The following is a 15,448-nucleotide window of genomic DNA, read 5'->3' on the forward strand; positions in this document are numbered from 1 at the left end:
ATAAAGGCAAATAACAAATGCTGCAACATTTATTGCCTGCAGTGGAATCGACGTGTAAATTTAAGAATGATAATGTCTTCCATGCAGGATGCTCAAAGCCTCCAAATAGGACTTGTATGCATCATCAATGAAGCCCCATAAAGTCTTCAGAAGAGTTTTCAAAGTAAATTAAGAAAAAGATACATATGAAAAATAATAAAAAAGAAAAAATATAAGAAATTCTTACAAAAGAAAAATACATTTGCAATTTAGGTGAAATATCTTCCTGAAATGTTATTTTTCTATAAGTCACCCGAAGACTGCAAAAAAATCAGAATAAGGTACATCGACAATTTGACATAAGGTACCTCCGCAGTTAGCAGGCCTAAGTTTTAAGGAAAATCCAGTTTGAGGAAATTCTCTTAATTTATTTTAAAATTGTGTTTTTATAATATGGCTGTTGTATATAAACAAAGATATATACAACATATACGATATAAAACAATGAGTTTTTGGCGTAAAACCAGGTGAGAATAACCGTTAAAAAATTTTGAAAATTTATGAAGATAATGAAATATCTGAAATAATAATAAAAGCATGCATTCGTACTTATCCGCCACACTCAAGTGGATGTAATCCTGATTCCGCCATGAGAGTTAACTTCATCCAATATTCAGATAATAAAATTGTCCTCGACCTCCTGTGACAGTATTTTAGAAACCTTACTAAAAATCTTTGTATCTCCTAGAGCCTTAACAAAGACTTTTACCTTGTTCACAAACAAGCAATATTCCCGGAAAAAATACATCACTGTACAGTTGGCTAAATGTATATTCGTGGTTGGCTGCCTCTATTAGTGAACTTTAGGACTTAGAGCAGCTGTGTTAAGTTTGTTTGGTACATTTCCGATGTAAACATCAGAATCCTTTGTTTTGAATTGTTGTTTTATTAATTTAATGGATGTGTGTTGTCAATGCAATGGAGAGGCGAATGAGGCCTCGAGCCGTATTGTGCAGGATGCCTGTGGTCACCGTAAATGCCGAAAATGCCTTTTAGAAGAAGAAAATGGTTGTAAACAGTGTGACAGGGGTCAAAGTGGTAAAAATCATTGTTTATTCGTTTAACTGTACGTTTTTCACTGTGACATTCCTAAAATAATTTGCAACTGTCCATGTTATTCTGTACGCATTTTAATGTTTAGTTCAAAGGAACCCATCGATATTGTTCATTTTTTTACCTCTGCTGTAGAAAAGACAATTTATCAGATCTAGGGCATGCACCCGAAGAGCTTGACCTTTAATTAATAGCAATTATGATAACCAATTCAGGCAATACATACATTTTGTTTCGCGAGTAACAGTTTTGGTAGAATTGAATATCTATTTTGGTGCTATGAATTATCAATGACATAAAGGCCTCGGCCGTTCTAAAATTTTCGCCAATAACCTGATAGATAGATAATCTTAATTATTAGCGGCTTATTACCCGTTTTAGTAAAAGCAAATTGTGATGCGATGATGGCGATATGCATAGTTTCTTTGACAAATTTCCATATATTCTTTTGAATTCTGATTAAGAACTGCACTTTCTGATTAATAAAAATTACATGTGGCTTAAATTTCAGTTTACGCATAACATAAACTCATTAATGCAGCAGCAATGATACAGACCACACCACTGCTGTTGTCTTGTTTGGGTGTACCACTTTAGTAAATAATGTCCCCATTGTTTTTTTCAGAATTTTGCTTTCCTTCCCAGGGAACAGTGATTCCCTAAGAGAGGTTGCACTGTCAATAATTGTGATTCCAATAGAATTAATGATCAGGATGATATACTTACTTGATATTCTTCATGTGTTTGAGTACTTCTGGCATACAGCTGGGAATTATTTTGCACACGTGATATCACAATAAGACAACTCCTTGTCGGGTGTTTTGGTAGTGAGTCCTGTTCCAAGGGTCATGGGTTTCATTCGTGCAAGGTTCTTTTTTTATTACATCTAATATAGTATTTGACACTTATTTAACTTTGAACCCATACTCCGTTTTTAAACTGGGATGTAAAAAATACATTTTTGTACTCAAGAAAATTTTTAAATGTATAAATGCATTTCATTTCAGACAAAACCAATGTATCATCTAATGCACTGCATGCAGATTCATCAGGAGACACGAAAATAGAATCACCAAAAGCCTCAGAGTCATGCATTACCGAGAAAAAAGTGAAGAAGGAGCCAGTTGTGCTAAAGAATCATATCAAAGTAATAGCAGGTATGTATAAAAATATTTTATTTCTTCCATATGTCCATTCAGAGTAGAATTCTGCTTTAGTAATTTTATCGTAAGTGGTAATATTTCTAATATTTCCCTTAGGAAATCCTCCAATTTATAAATGTGATATTTGCAAGAAATCTTTCAAAACGAAGGCACATGTTCGTTACCATGATTTTTGCTCAGGGAAAGATCGCCCACTGCAGTGTGATGTATGCGGATCAAGCTTTATATCTAAATCTCACCTTAAATATCACCTATCAACACACTCAGGTGAGGTGGCACCAATATTCAAGTTGTCAGGCTCTATCAATTGGGCATATGTTATTTGTTTATAATGAAATCCTTCCAAAGTAATGTGCACTGACATAAAATTCAGGAGATCGTCCATTTGTATGCAGTGAATGTGGTAAAGGATTCAGCCAGAAAGGAAAGATGACTAGGCATATGACCTGTCATTCAGGTTAGTAAACCTTTATTTTTTACTTCTATGCCTAAGAGGAAAGGATTAACACGATTCCATAGTCTATAAGAGATAATAAAAATATCAGATGCATGAGAATACTAAAACATTAGAGAATATACTCTTACAATATATGGAATTGTTCCCATTAATTCATGACTTGCAAATTGTGAGTTATATCTGTTTTAGTTTCACGTTATTTATGTTAGGTACATAGTTTTAGATGAAGTTATTCAGCAATTTTATTTTGCGCCTGTTTGTGATTTCACCCTGTTAAATGACTCAATTCTGTTAAATCTCCAGTAGGTAAGACCATAGGTTACAGAAAAAGGAAAGTAAGCCTACTTATGCTGTAATAAATGGATATGGATTTAAGTCCAAAGTGGTTGGAGACAGTTGACTGGTGGTTTCAGGCATAACTTTATGGAATTGATTAATATTTTGATGAAAAATTATAACTTTGTGATTCCACAGTATTTTATTGAGATACCACCTGGGTTTTAAACATTCAACCTGATGATGATGTTAAACATTTAAACTCAGGTCATAGCCAAATAAAGTTTGTGGAATCACAAAATTCTTATTATTTTTCATTATAATAGGAACGTACATTGTCTGTCCCAAATGAAGCGGGATTAATCTGGGAAAAAATGTATTTCAGATTGCCAAGTATAAATTACTGAAGTGTTTTAAAATAGAACCCTTGTACAACGATACCAGCAACTCAGCCAGTCATGGTACACTTCCTGGAAAGCATTTATTGGAACCTCATTCAGGCAACTCATCATGACTTTTTGATGCTATCCATCATTTCAAATTAGTTGCCTTTCAAGCACTTTTATATTTTTGGGAAGCAAAAATATAGTCTGGCAGTGCCACCTCAGGCTCTTTTGTGGCTGGGGTCGTGTTGCCACCTTGTGCTCGACCAGGTACTTGGTCATGAGGAAGGCAGTGTGGGATGAAGTGTTGTCGTGTTCCAGCCTTCAATTGGCAAAGAAAGAATGAATTCACTTTGATTCCAACCATTAGTGTTGTTGTGAAGGTAGTCTAATAAACTATGGCACCCTACTGGCAGGAGGTAAATTTGTACACGTTTATTATTTAACCCATATTTCTTTTATTTAATCTATTATTGACATTTATCAGGTATACATTTAATGGTTTACATTTCATACATTTGAGGGATTTTGGATTCTGGGGATCAGTATTATAATTATTGCAGTGGTCAAAGTTTTCCATCCATCATAGAATATCCCTCTTGTAAAGACTTATTTCTAACTCTTAATAATTACTCTCCACAGCCATATTTGTTTTGAAATCAGGGTATTCATTTCATCTGGACATGATTGTACATTCTTTACTTTTGGGCCCTCTGAATCATTACCCGAAGTCACCCAAGTGTTCTTCCTTAGATCCAGGTAAAATATTTAATTCTGTCTCTTCTTCTTTGGTATTTGCTACTTCTATGCTTTTCTCAAAATTTGAATACACACAGTACAATAAATATGTAGGTATTTCGGATGTAAGTAATTTGCCAAACGTTGATAAATATATGTATATTCCTTTTGTTTCTCATGTGTTTCTAGTTCACCTTATTGCCAAGTCCAATCAATAACTTCATTGACTCCATATTGTTTGTTAGTATCCTTTATATTATCATTAGCATGCCTCAATTTATTTACTTAAAGACTTTCCATATCTTGGAAAAGATGATATACTAAATGATGAATGTATAGATAATGTCATAATAAAATTGGCATAGCCATATTGAAGCAAAGGACTCAATGCAACACCAGGTAATTATTTTATTTCTCTAATTTGTCCTAAGATAGAGGAACCTGAATGGAAGAACTTAGACATAACCAGTATGAGAACTGTGGATTGAGCCTATAGAGAGGTATTTTTTGAGGCAGAAGAGATGAAGCAGCCTAAGTTTTGCTAGTTCAACAAATAAAAATTTTAATAAATGACTCCCTCTGCCTATATTTGACATCTTGAGTACTGAGGACCCCCTCAAATTGTTCATTTTTATAACAGTGCTAAACACACTAATTATAATTGGCATGAAAGTTCAAAAGCATCTAACAGAGATAAATAAGTAAATATAGGCTGGATTTTACATTCCTTCAACAGTATTTTGACTTTATTCAAAATCAGTAGTCATGTGATGGATAAAGCTGTATGAGGGAGTATGGCATCAAGAGGGGAATATTTGATGAACATTTTTCATGATTTGGCCATCAGCTACATGATGTCAACTGCTGCAATATTGTGTTTGAAGGAATTACCTTTGGATTCTTAAGATATTATGATCTTTAAAAAATTGCCAGATCCAAACAAAATGGAAATAAATCACTGTAGGTAAATACAAGGAATGCAGAAACCAAAATATTCCTAAGAAAATTATAATATATTTATTTAAGAGTTGTGTTTAGGTTCTCAGATGTTATTGTAGATATATTATTGTGAAGATAAAATTTAAGTTCTACTCTATTATGTTGCCATTAATAAAGATTTTTCTTTGCCTTTGTGATAGTTTACTAACATTTTAGGCATTTAAACTCATGGTATTTGTGCAAGGTACTGAAGGAGCAGTACTTAGTTGGTAAATGTATTGCAGGAAATAATCATCCAAACAAAATTCATATAAAACATTAAAAAAAACTTTGACATCTCTCGATAAACCAAGGTATACCAAAATGGTGGATACAGACAGTGGAATGATTCCATTAGGCTGGGTATCCTCTTGTCAATGATCAACTTATTCACAATCAAGTCCTTTCCCTTAGTGCAGTGACTAGCCTTGAAGCACCACAATTTTTGGACAGATGAGTTGTCATATGTAATGTCTTTTGTGTATTTACCTGTAACATTAGGCCATTCCTGTCTGTGTTCTTTGACTTTCTCTTATTAAATCAACAATGAAGGTCTTGGTTTGTTCACAACACCATTTTCTCAAAATCCAAATAAAATACTGAGTTAATGACATAATGAAAGTTTCAATTCGACATAATGTATATACTTTGTTCTTGTCTAATATTTTAGTAATGTGATAATATTTCTTTACTTATCCAAAATTTTATTAATTTAAGATGACACTATTGATTATGTTTGAAAAGATAATGATTGTTTCCCAATTCCATTTACAGTGAGCTATAAAAATTCCGGTTAATAGTTCGTTCTAAATCATTTACAGGATTTTGGTTTCTTGGGTTCAAATATGGTCATAAATGTAGTTCTTCTAGTTAAAACGTTTCAATATTTGAGCATAACATATTGTCTTCTTTCATATAATTTCTTACAGACAAAAAACCTTTCAAATGTCCTGAGTGTAACAAACAGTTTGCTAGCCGTCAAGGTCTTGTTTCTCACTGCATTACGCATTCAGGAGAGCGTCCACATGTATGCACACAGTGTGGACACAGCTTTAATCAACTCACCAATCTTAAAAAGCACTTAATTGTTCATTCTGGTAAGTTTACTATAAACATGGATGACTTTTCACAATGAATGTTATGCATTGAGTATAAACGCATTTGATTATCATTTTAAAATTATTAGTTCTCTGCCAGTAGAGCCTATTTGGACCTGTAAAAGGCAAATTTTAATTTTTTTAGTGGTAACAACTTAATATGGGAAGTGCGTTGAAAGATTGGCTTGCAATGTGTTGGATTTCTTGCACTGTATTTGCAATCTATATTTGGATGGTTTGCTCCATCAAGGCCTATTTTCCGTGAATTAAATTTGCTACCACTCCCATGCATCTACATATGTTTTTAATTCTATATATAAAAAATAACATCGGCAACTATTCTCTTAACTCTGCCTATCATCATCATTACACCAGAGGCAGGAATGACTTCCATTATGGGAATATAAGAACTAAAGCATTGAAATTAGGACCCAATGAAATGGGCATCAGATTATATAACAAACTACCCAAAAGTATCAAGGATACAAAGGGAACTGCTGCATTCAGGCATAAATCAAAAAGATATCTACAGCGCAATATGTTTTACTCGGTTGATGAATATCTCAACAATATTCCCAACCAGTAAGTTCATACTTTTAGTTTCTAGCAATGGTCATGATCTGATTCATGTTGGTGATCAATGATTTTTCTGAATTTGATATTGTATGTGCATGTAACAGCCAATGCTCATGGGTTTGTACCAAACATTTATGTAACTATGAGCATCATTTCTTTTCTGTATTTTAACTGAGCCTGTGTCTTTGCTCCTCATTGACGTGCCTTATATCATGTACATACACCACCCACCTGGTATTTTTGTATTGTGATCTCTGGGCAAATAAAAAGTAATAATAATAATAATACCTAATTTTCCTAGCTTACTAAATTTGGCATGAATGATGCCTTAGATCTGATAGCCATGAAACAACATGTACCAGGTCTGCCCAGAAATAAGGAAATCTTATTATAAAGTAAGATGATGAACCAGCACAGCCCAATTACAGCTGTGGCCAAATAATTGGAAAAAGTAGGGTTGGTGCCACAGCCTGGTGGGATTTTGCTCCTGAACCAGTTTTTCTGGGATTATTAATTATTAAACTATAAGTGAACATTATCATGTGCCCTAAATATTTTTGAAAGATAACATTCTCATCAATGTAAAACAGCTAAAACTTCCTATGTTGAACTCAAACTTGTATATTTACTCTTATATATGATCAGTAATAAGTAGCATTTCATCATATTGACTTAGTTTATATATTATATATGATCATTTTGTTTCTTTCAGGGATCAGATCATTTGTTTGTGAAGGATGTGGCAAAAAATTTTCATCAAAGTGGTCGCTTGATAACCATAGACGGATACATTCATCTGCTCGACTGTTCAGCTGTCCCACCTGTAAGCTTGCTTTTAGGAACCTGAAGGATATGAAGAGACATTGCCATGTACATTCTGGTGAGCTAAGATTAATGTGTCATTTTCTTGACAATTAATTAACATAACATAGATGAATTACAGTCAGTAGGTAATGACATAATTCATTTACTTTTAAAAGTCAAAGACATTATTATGAATGATTTTTTTCACCAAAAGAATCACTACTTTTCTTTATCTCTTTTTCACTACTTTCAGAAAAAGTCAGTTCAAACCTTTTATAAAAATGAAACCAAATCAAAAAAGAAATTATATTGATTTTTCAGTGGTAAGGTGGTTTAATGAGGGCAGTTAACACTAGAAGTTTGGCAGGCTTACAGTTGGTAATTTTTTTATAACCCTTTGGTATTTCTTCAGCTAATTATCTGGTTGTCTTTACTTTCTTGACTGTTAATTTTGTCATAGAGGCAGCTTGTAGTATATTTTTAGGAATAATAAATTTAATACAACATTTATTATCTCTCATTAGTAACAGAAGTATGAATAAGTAACAATTTAAACTGTATTATTTAATGACTTAATCCCCATTCAAAAAGGCACTTCACTGTTATTTAATTCTTTAGATAAAAAAATTACTTTTACTTAAATACAGACAAGGAAATTTCTTATTCCTACGTGTGGAAAACTGCCACGAGAAGGTAAAATGTGTAGTCGCTTGCACCCAGTCTATGTACTGAAATTAAAAAGAACCCAATCAATAAATTAATTTCTTAGTTCAAGCTAGTAGTTAGTAATTGATTAAGCCTTATTATTAAGAATTTAAAACTCAAACTGTTTCTCCAATCCCGATCTCTCTTTCTAACAGAACAGCATTTAGCATTAAGGTTTGTAGCAAATCACCAAGAGTTGTCAAATAAAATGGTTTGCAGTGGCAATCAACTAGTGAATGGCGATTATCTTTTTTGGACACCATAGGACGTCACTGTGTAAAGTACAATGAAAAGAATTGTCAGAAATACATTCTGACTTAGAAAGCCCTGAACTTTTCTTGTGAAAATTTGGAGGATACTAGAGTAAACCACTTTAAAAATCTCCATCAAATAAGGATTTCACAGATGAATTTTTTAAGAGACAGCAATACAAGGTCTGTCCAAAAAGTATAGCGAATTTTGAATTTCCACAGTTTACGTTTATTTGATTTTTGATATTTTGTGGTGTTATGTATGGTACTTGTCTCTCCTTGGAAGTGGATGCAAACATGCAGCTTCTCTTGCTCTGTACCAAAGCAAGAGATACCCTCAGACTAAGTTAGAGAGGCAACATTAGCATCAGAAAAGGAAAGCAAAGCGTGTTGTCAGGTGGATTGCAGTCTCAACACAGCCCATATCAATGAATTTTCTGTCTGATCCCTTGTGATCCCCTCTGAGCCCTTGTGATCTTACTTTTCGTGTCTCTATTTCCCAACTGCCTCACTTATTAATTACTCAGCTATATAAGTGAATGCAAAAAAAGAAATGTTTATAATTTGCAAATGGTGGTAATGCCTGACAGCTTTTTAGTATTACATTGAGTTGTAAATATGTTGATGGTAATAGGAGATTGAATCAAACCATTACCATAGCTTTAAGAATGCAATAAGTAGATATGAACTTAATGAATAATTTGTGCATTTTTTCAGATGTTAAACCATTTACCTGTTCTCTCTGCAATACCAAATTCCGAAGAAAAGACAACTTTGAAAGGCACATGAAGAATACTCATCTTGAAACAGATGAAGGTTTAGAAATGAGTAGTGTCAATCAGTCTTCTGCAAACCCAAGTTCTGCAAGTAGTAATATTAAAGCTAATTAATAAAGAGCAGTGTGTAAGTTTTGGTTAATCCTTTGGCTGATATGATTATTATTCAAAAGACATGAGTATCAAAATAAGAATAAACTTTCAGAGTTTAAAACTGTATATATTGCTCTTATATTTTAAACTTTTTAAAAAAAGTGTAATGTTTTAATGGCAGAAAAGGGTTTACTGAACGAAGTTTTATAAACCCTTGGTTATAAACACAAATATGATGGCATTTCTTGGTTCGTATTCAGGAAAATTAATATTTTCAGTGGATTTTTGGGTAACTTAGTAATTGAACTGAACAAAAATTTAAAATGTATTGAAATGATATTCCTTGCTGAAAGGAAAGAATCGAAGTGTATAAAAATATAAAGGTGGCCTGCTATGTAGTGAGTATCCTTCGTTCCAATATAAGTAAATTGGATTGGCTCATCAATATGCAAGGTGTTTCTTTCTGTGTACATTAGGTGCATAATATATGCCTTACTTGGTGTGAGCTAACTGGGTGGATACTATTCAGAATTTTGAATCATTGTGCTATTGTAACATATAATCATCTACTAATAAAATAATCCGATTATTTTGCTTTCATTAATAGTTACCACTAATGTGTGAAACTTAACAAATTAGCAAACAAAAATCACTTATCACTCATTATTTGAGATTAGTAATCAAATTATAAATTATATTGTGATAACCTCCTTGATATGGAACAGCAATTGACCATATTGTGCACAGATTTGCTGAGTTACATGGAATTTGAGCTACTGTCTGTTTCAAAATGATAGAACTGTGAAATTTGAAAATGTGTTACCCTGGTCACTTCTGTCTTCATCATCATCATAGATGATGTAAGTCAATCTGATGATTAGCTTGCAGCATTACTCCAAACTCTCTTTTCCTGCCAAACTCTTCATTACTTCATTCTCTTAGGTACTTAGCGAATGACTCCATTTTAAGTTACTGTTGAGGCATCTCCTGCAGTTTCTTGGAATTTGTCAAAACGTAAGTGGTTAATGTAGCCCAGAGCTGGTCCCTGGTGAGGGAAGAACTTCCCCAAAAACCACTTTAGGCTAACCATTGTGACTGAGTGTGTATTTATTAGTTCCCGACTATCGTCCCTTGTAATAGGATTTTAATTTCCTTGCAAACCTTTTTGGGAAATAAACCCCCCTGTGTAAATGTGAATTCCTTATTGTTTTGAATGTGTCTGAATACTAGTAAGGGATTAACTTTCCCTGTAAATTACCACACCAATCACATTATTTCCCTCCTTTTTTACTTTTACAGTGGTGTATAAAATCCTTCACGGCTTAAGGAAGTATATTTAATATAGACAGTCTAAGTATACATATCCTGAAAAGCTTCATGTGTATCCTAAACACATGGAACAAATTCATTGCCATGCATTAGAATTTAATGGCTTTTAACTGGAAAAAAACACGCATGAGGCCGAAAAAATTGGGTGCAACGTATGCTTGGTCAATTTTTTATTACTATCCATGATAACCCGTTTTGTTTGGGCCAAGGAAATTTTAACAACTTTATATGAGAGGTCGATCTGCCCTTAAAATCTTTATCGGAGCATTAATAATTTTTGTCATGGAACTTCACATTCAGGTAAAAACATAAATTCATTGTAATTAAGTTTTCGAGGAAGCGTAGGAAATTTGAAACACGCGGTTTTAGGACTTCCGATTTCGATACAATCGTGCTTGGATACGAGCGCGGCTTGGCGCATCAGTAGTCATTTGTGTCGCCGGAAGATCTCCATCGAAAAAGTAGTAAACAGTAGTTCACCGGGTCTTATTTTTCTCTTATTTATATTTTTGGCATCAATTAGACAGCGGTGTAAGGTAAGCTGCCTGTTTATACACACCCTTTTTTTGCGGTTGGTGTTAAATCGTTATAAAATATGGGGTCATAATTACGAACTGTTGTTTTTTGCACAAATAATTTATATATGCTGATTTTTGCATTTTTTCTGGAATCTTATGACAGAGATGGTGCTTTTTCGCATAATAAATATTGACTGCATCACGTTGCAGTGCTTGTAAGAGAAATCTTTTCATTTTGTGAAAATGGGCGTTACCTTCAGTTCTATTTTTGTTACCCTATTTTTATGGCGGTTTTTTGGTATAGTGTTAAAGTCCTTTTTTGTTGTTAAAGAGTGATAGCCTTATTTAGGAAAAGCGTTGCTAATAGGTCTTATGTTTCCTAGAAGTTTAGAATATCAATTGGCGTTGAACCGTAAAATTATAATAAAATTTATGTATAAGGGCGAGCATCGTTGGACTCGAGAGACTGATAAAATTTGATGTTAAATCTATTAATTTTCTGGCGAAGTGACTTCATTAAGTTGTTTCCTCCACAGTTTATTAAAGGTGTTCACTCTGTCTAATCTGAACGTGACCCATAATGTATGGAAGGATGCGAGGGAAATTGAGTGATCGAAGTAGTCGACAACCGTGATTTTTTTGGACGATATTACTCTGAGATATAGTTGGGAGTATAAATTGATGTCTGAAGCGGAGCTTTAGCTGTATTCCGTTCAACATTGTCGTAAAAAGTGTTGTCAACAAACATATGGGTCTGCTCTAGCAGGTAGCTGTGGACAAATAGGTGACGTAACTTGGTTTCAGGACAAGTTTACCCAACCTGCCGAATTTAATATATTATTTTCCGTAAATACGAATTGAATTCGCTTGTTCGATCCTTGTGTATTGCAGAAAGTTCATTATTTGTGTAACTTTCCCGCTATAAGAAAATGGTTGGATGATTAATTATTATTGCTCAAATTTATCAACGAACCTGGGTCCTAAATTTATCGTAGATTAGGATTTAGCTAAAGGTATTAATACCATAATTATCTGCATTTTTTCCACTTAGACTCTTTGGCATTGTTTATAATCTTAGCACCTTATAAATTCTTCTCAATTGGAATTAGTTGGATGCCGAATTTATTATGTTCCATTTCATTTTCACTGCAGACTTGAAGTATTGTAGTAAGTTTGCCTCATTCCTGTTATTTATTTTCCTGTAGTTTTCAGTTAACATTTCATTAGGTTGCTGTTAACTTTTTAAATGCCTTGATTGCCAATTAGAACGAATGCGATATTATTTAAATTGGTTAAATATTTTTGTCCATACTGATGTGCTATTTAAACTTTGCTACATATTCATCCGATTCAATTTTGTGGTGGTTAGATACCCTCTCCATCTGCCTTTTCGATCTCGGTTATTAAACAACTCCTAAGGTATCGGCTCCTTTCGTTTTGAATTGGTTATGTTTTCTATAATTATTATAATTATTTACTTTATAATCTAGCTTATGTAAGTAATTCAAAATATGCCTTCATTGGAAAATGCCTTGGTTCTTTATTTTATTACAAAAGTCACAAGATCTTTTTTATACGAATACTTATTTTTCCTGCAAAGTTCTCTATTTCATCGCATTTAATGATCTTTTATGAGTGTTTTCAATGTCGCAAATTGTCAATATTTGTTTCCTTACAATCTGAAGCAGTTCCATTACGTTCCGTGGGTAATTGGAAGAAATTCCACAATGCAGGGGAAGTTGTGAATATCCATCTTAAATTTTTATTAAAACTTTCGTTGGTGTATAATGTTGACTTTAATTTGACTTAGAAATTGCTATTACATCATCGTTACTAATGTACTTATAGGTCTGCATGTCAAGCTTGAATCAATTGATAGGGTACCAAAGTGCTGTAAATGTGAGGAAATTGTTAAAATATGGAATACACGAGGATTGGGAACGAAAGTAGATATGCAAGGGCACACCAGTTCAGTTAAAATGATCGCTGGCCAAGAACCCTCAAGATCAAGCTTTTATGGGTAAATGAGAAAATGAAATCGATGATAAATCTAAATGAATGCAGTATATACTTTACACTTTCAGGCTTCACTTTGTGGAATTGTTTGATGTTCATATTTAATGAGTTTGTAATTTCCCACAGACTTAAAGTTACAAACTCATTTGTTATGGAATGTAGTAATGGTTAATAAGGAGAGTGAGAAGAATGATTGCACAGTGGGGGTGAACAAAATTTTTATTAATGCACAATTTTGAATGTCTTGTAGAAGAATACTTTTAAAAAAGGTGGAATAGATAAAGAGATCAAAATTTACATTTGTAAACTCTGGGAGAAAGGTTGTGAGTATTGTGTGAATTTGTACTCTTTGTTGTAGCGAAGGTGAAGGGTGTCCAATGTGGTATTTGCCAATGAAATGCACATCTACTGCTTGAGTTAAATGTATGCTGTGAACTGCGTTATGTTATGTTGGCACCAACAGTATTGTAATATTGCAGAAAAGTGGTCTTCAAAACTTCACTTCATAACTCCAAAACTGATTGCGGCAGATGTTACTACATGTAGGTCAGTTGGGCAATAATGAGCATGCCAATTGTTAAAGATTGTGAAAAAAACATGGGCTTCCTTGAACCACTATCCTTGATATTCCAAGAAAAAATTGTTTGTAAGCAAAGTGTCATAGAAACCAGACCACTCTGACTTGCAGAGGACTCTCACCATGGTGTTGTATTTTATCCTGGAAACTTTGTTGATTATTTTTGTTGATCTATGAATACAAGTTTACCTAAAAGATTTCCACACTATTGTGGCAGTCTTGAAGTCATTGCTGAGTCTAATGAAATGTATTGTCACCACTTCAATATCCTTGTCAGCAAAACATACTCCCACCATTAAATCCTTTAAATATCCAGAAGTAAAATCCTGTTTTTCCTTGAAGAAAGAAAATACTCCCTTTTTCGATGGCATAGTGCTCAATGGATCCCTGCTGAAAGTTTGCAGGCATTTGTGAAAGCATCATTGGCAATAACAGTCAAAGGCACACAGTTTATCTTAAATATGTGTCTGGACTTATCGTTAATGACCTCTGTCAATTGTTTGCTCTAAATATGAGTTTGGAACCTTAGGTAGTTATTGAGGAATATGTATTTTGTGTAGATTATTTGCACCATTTGGAACCAGTAGAAGAGAATTAGGAAGAATTTCAATGAGGGAAAAATGTACAATTGAGTAAACCCAAGTAATGGCACTGCATGCTTCTTCCGGCAAAGGAGTAAAGAGAAAATGTATGAAACCCAAGAATGTAGAGGTTCAGGTCATTTCATTTTTTAAATTTGTTTCTTGGATGTTTTAATTGAACAATTTGGGTATTAAAAAGTAAAGTATAAAATGTGTAATTTCCATCAATATTATTTTAATAAATTCCATCTGCATGGAAATCAATGAATAATATATTAATTATAAATGTGTCTGGCATTAGGATTTTTAAACTGAATTAATGCAATTTTATGACAGCAGCTGCTGCAGCAAACTTTGATGTAGATCATGATTTTGTGCAAAGCTGAAACATTGTCATTGAAGCAAGATTGGGCATAGATTGGAAGCTTCTAAGATGTGGGTATGGTGAAGGGTGGGAAGGAAAATAAACGAAGAATTAATAGGCATGATGTGGGAGGAGAAAGGATTTTCGGGAGAAATGTGGAGGCAGGAAATGTGTATGCAGAGCATCATAATTTAGGGTATGCTGTTGAAGACTTTTAGAGGGGAGAATGTAGAAAAGTGTATTGGGGGAGGAAAAGGATGTGCATGTTGGATGGAATGAAGGGAGGTAGTATGTGGTGTTGAAGGATAGTTTAATGAAGTTTGGGTTGTCATGTTGTGTCTTGTTTGATGAAGCTATGAAATGTTGCCATGTTCAGTCTGTATCCATATAAAACCTATCTGAAACAGTAGACTACCATTGATAATATGAACTGCTTTTATCAATATTGGTAATTTTAACTACTTACTGAACCAAGCAGGATATGCCATTATTGAAAGTCCACATGGAAGCAACTATATCAGTAGAATATTTTGTTGTTATTGTTTCAAAGGGAAAAAAATCATGTTTTGAGTTTGCAAAATTAAATGAATTTTTAGTTAAGTTTCAGTTCTTTTGTTGTATCTCACAGTAAATTTTATCAAATTTACATAAGCAGAGACTGTTGCACGGTCTTG

At 33.5% G+C, this 15,448-nt stretch overlaps 2 protein-coding genes across 3 annotated transcripts in view; both read left to right on the plus strand.

The window, feature by feature from the left end:
* The first annotated feature begins 847 nt into the window (after positions 1 to 847).
* On the plus strand, positions 848 to 9,989 carry LOC139690509 (zinc finger protein OZF-like). The gene is made up of 7 exons (XM_071587969.1): positions 848 to 1,077; positions 2,100 to 2,249; positions 2,352 to 2,522; positions 2,629 to 2,712; positions 6,017 to 6,184; positions 7,473 to 7,640; positions 9,238 to 9,989. Exons 1-7 carry the CDS (start codon positions 936 to 938, stop codon positions 9,408 to 9,410), a joined length of 1,056 nt encoding a protein of 351 aa, XP_071444070.1. The 5' UTR covers positions 848 to 935; the 3' UTR covers positions 9,411 to 9,989.
* Positions 9,990 to 10,317: 328 nt separating this feature from the next.
* Positions 10,318 to 15,448, plus strand: part of LOC139690185 (uncharacterized) — a 61,675-nt gene continuing 56,544 nt past the window's right edge. Inside the window, exon 1 of one of the 2 annotated variants that reach the window (XM_071587470.1) lies at positions 10,318 to 10,403. The gene's annotated coding sequence lies outside the window, so the exon portion shown is untranslated. Of the gene's footprint in view, positions 10,404 to 11,031; positions 11,255 to 15,448 lie in introns of those variants that run through there. The other variant, XM_071587469.1, reaches the window with a different exon arrangement.

Source organism: Hetaerina americana, unplaced genomic scaffold (assembly GCF_022747635.1).
Source record: "Hetaerina americana unplaced genomic scaffold, ioHetAmer1.1.p SCAF_3, whole genome shotgun sequence".
Classification (NCBI taxonomy): domain Eukaryota; kingdom Metazoa; phylum Arthropoda; class Insecta; order Odonata; family Calopterygidae; genus Hetaerina; species Hetaerina americana.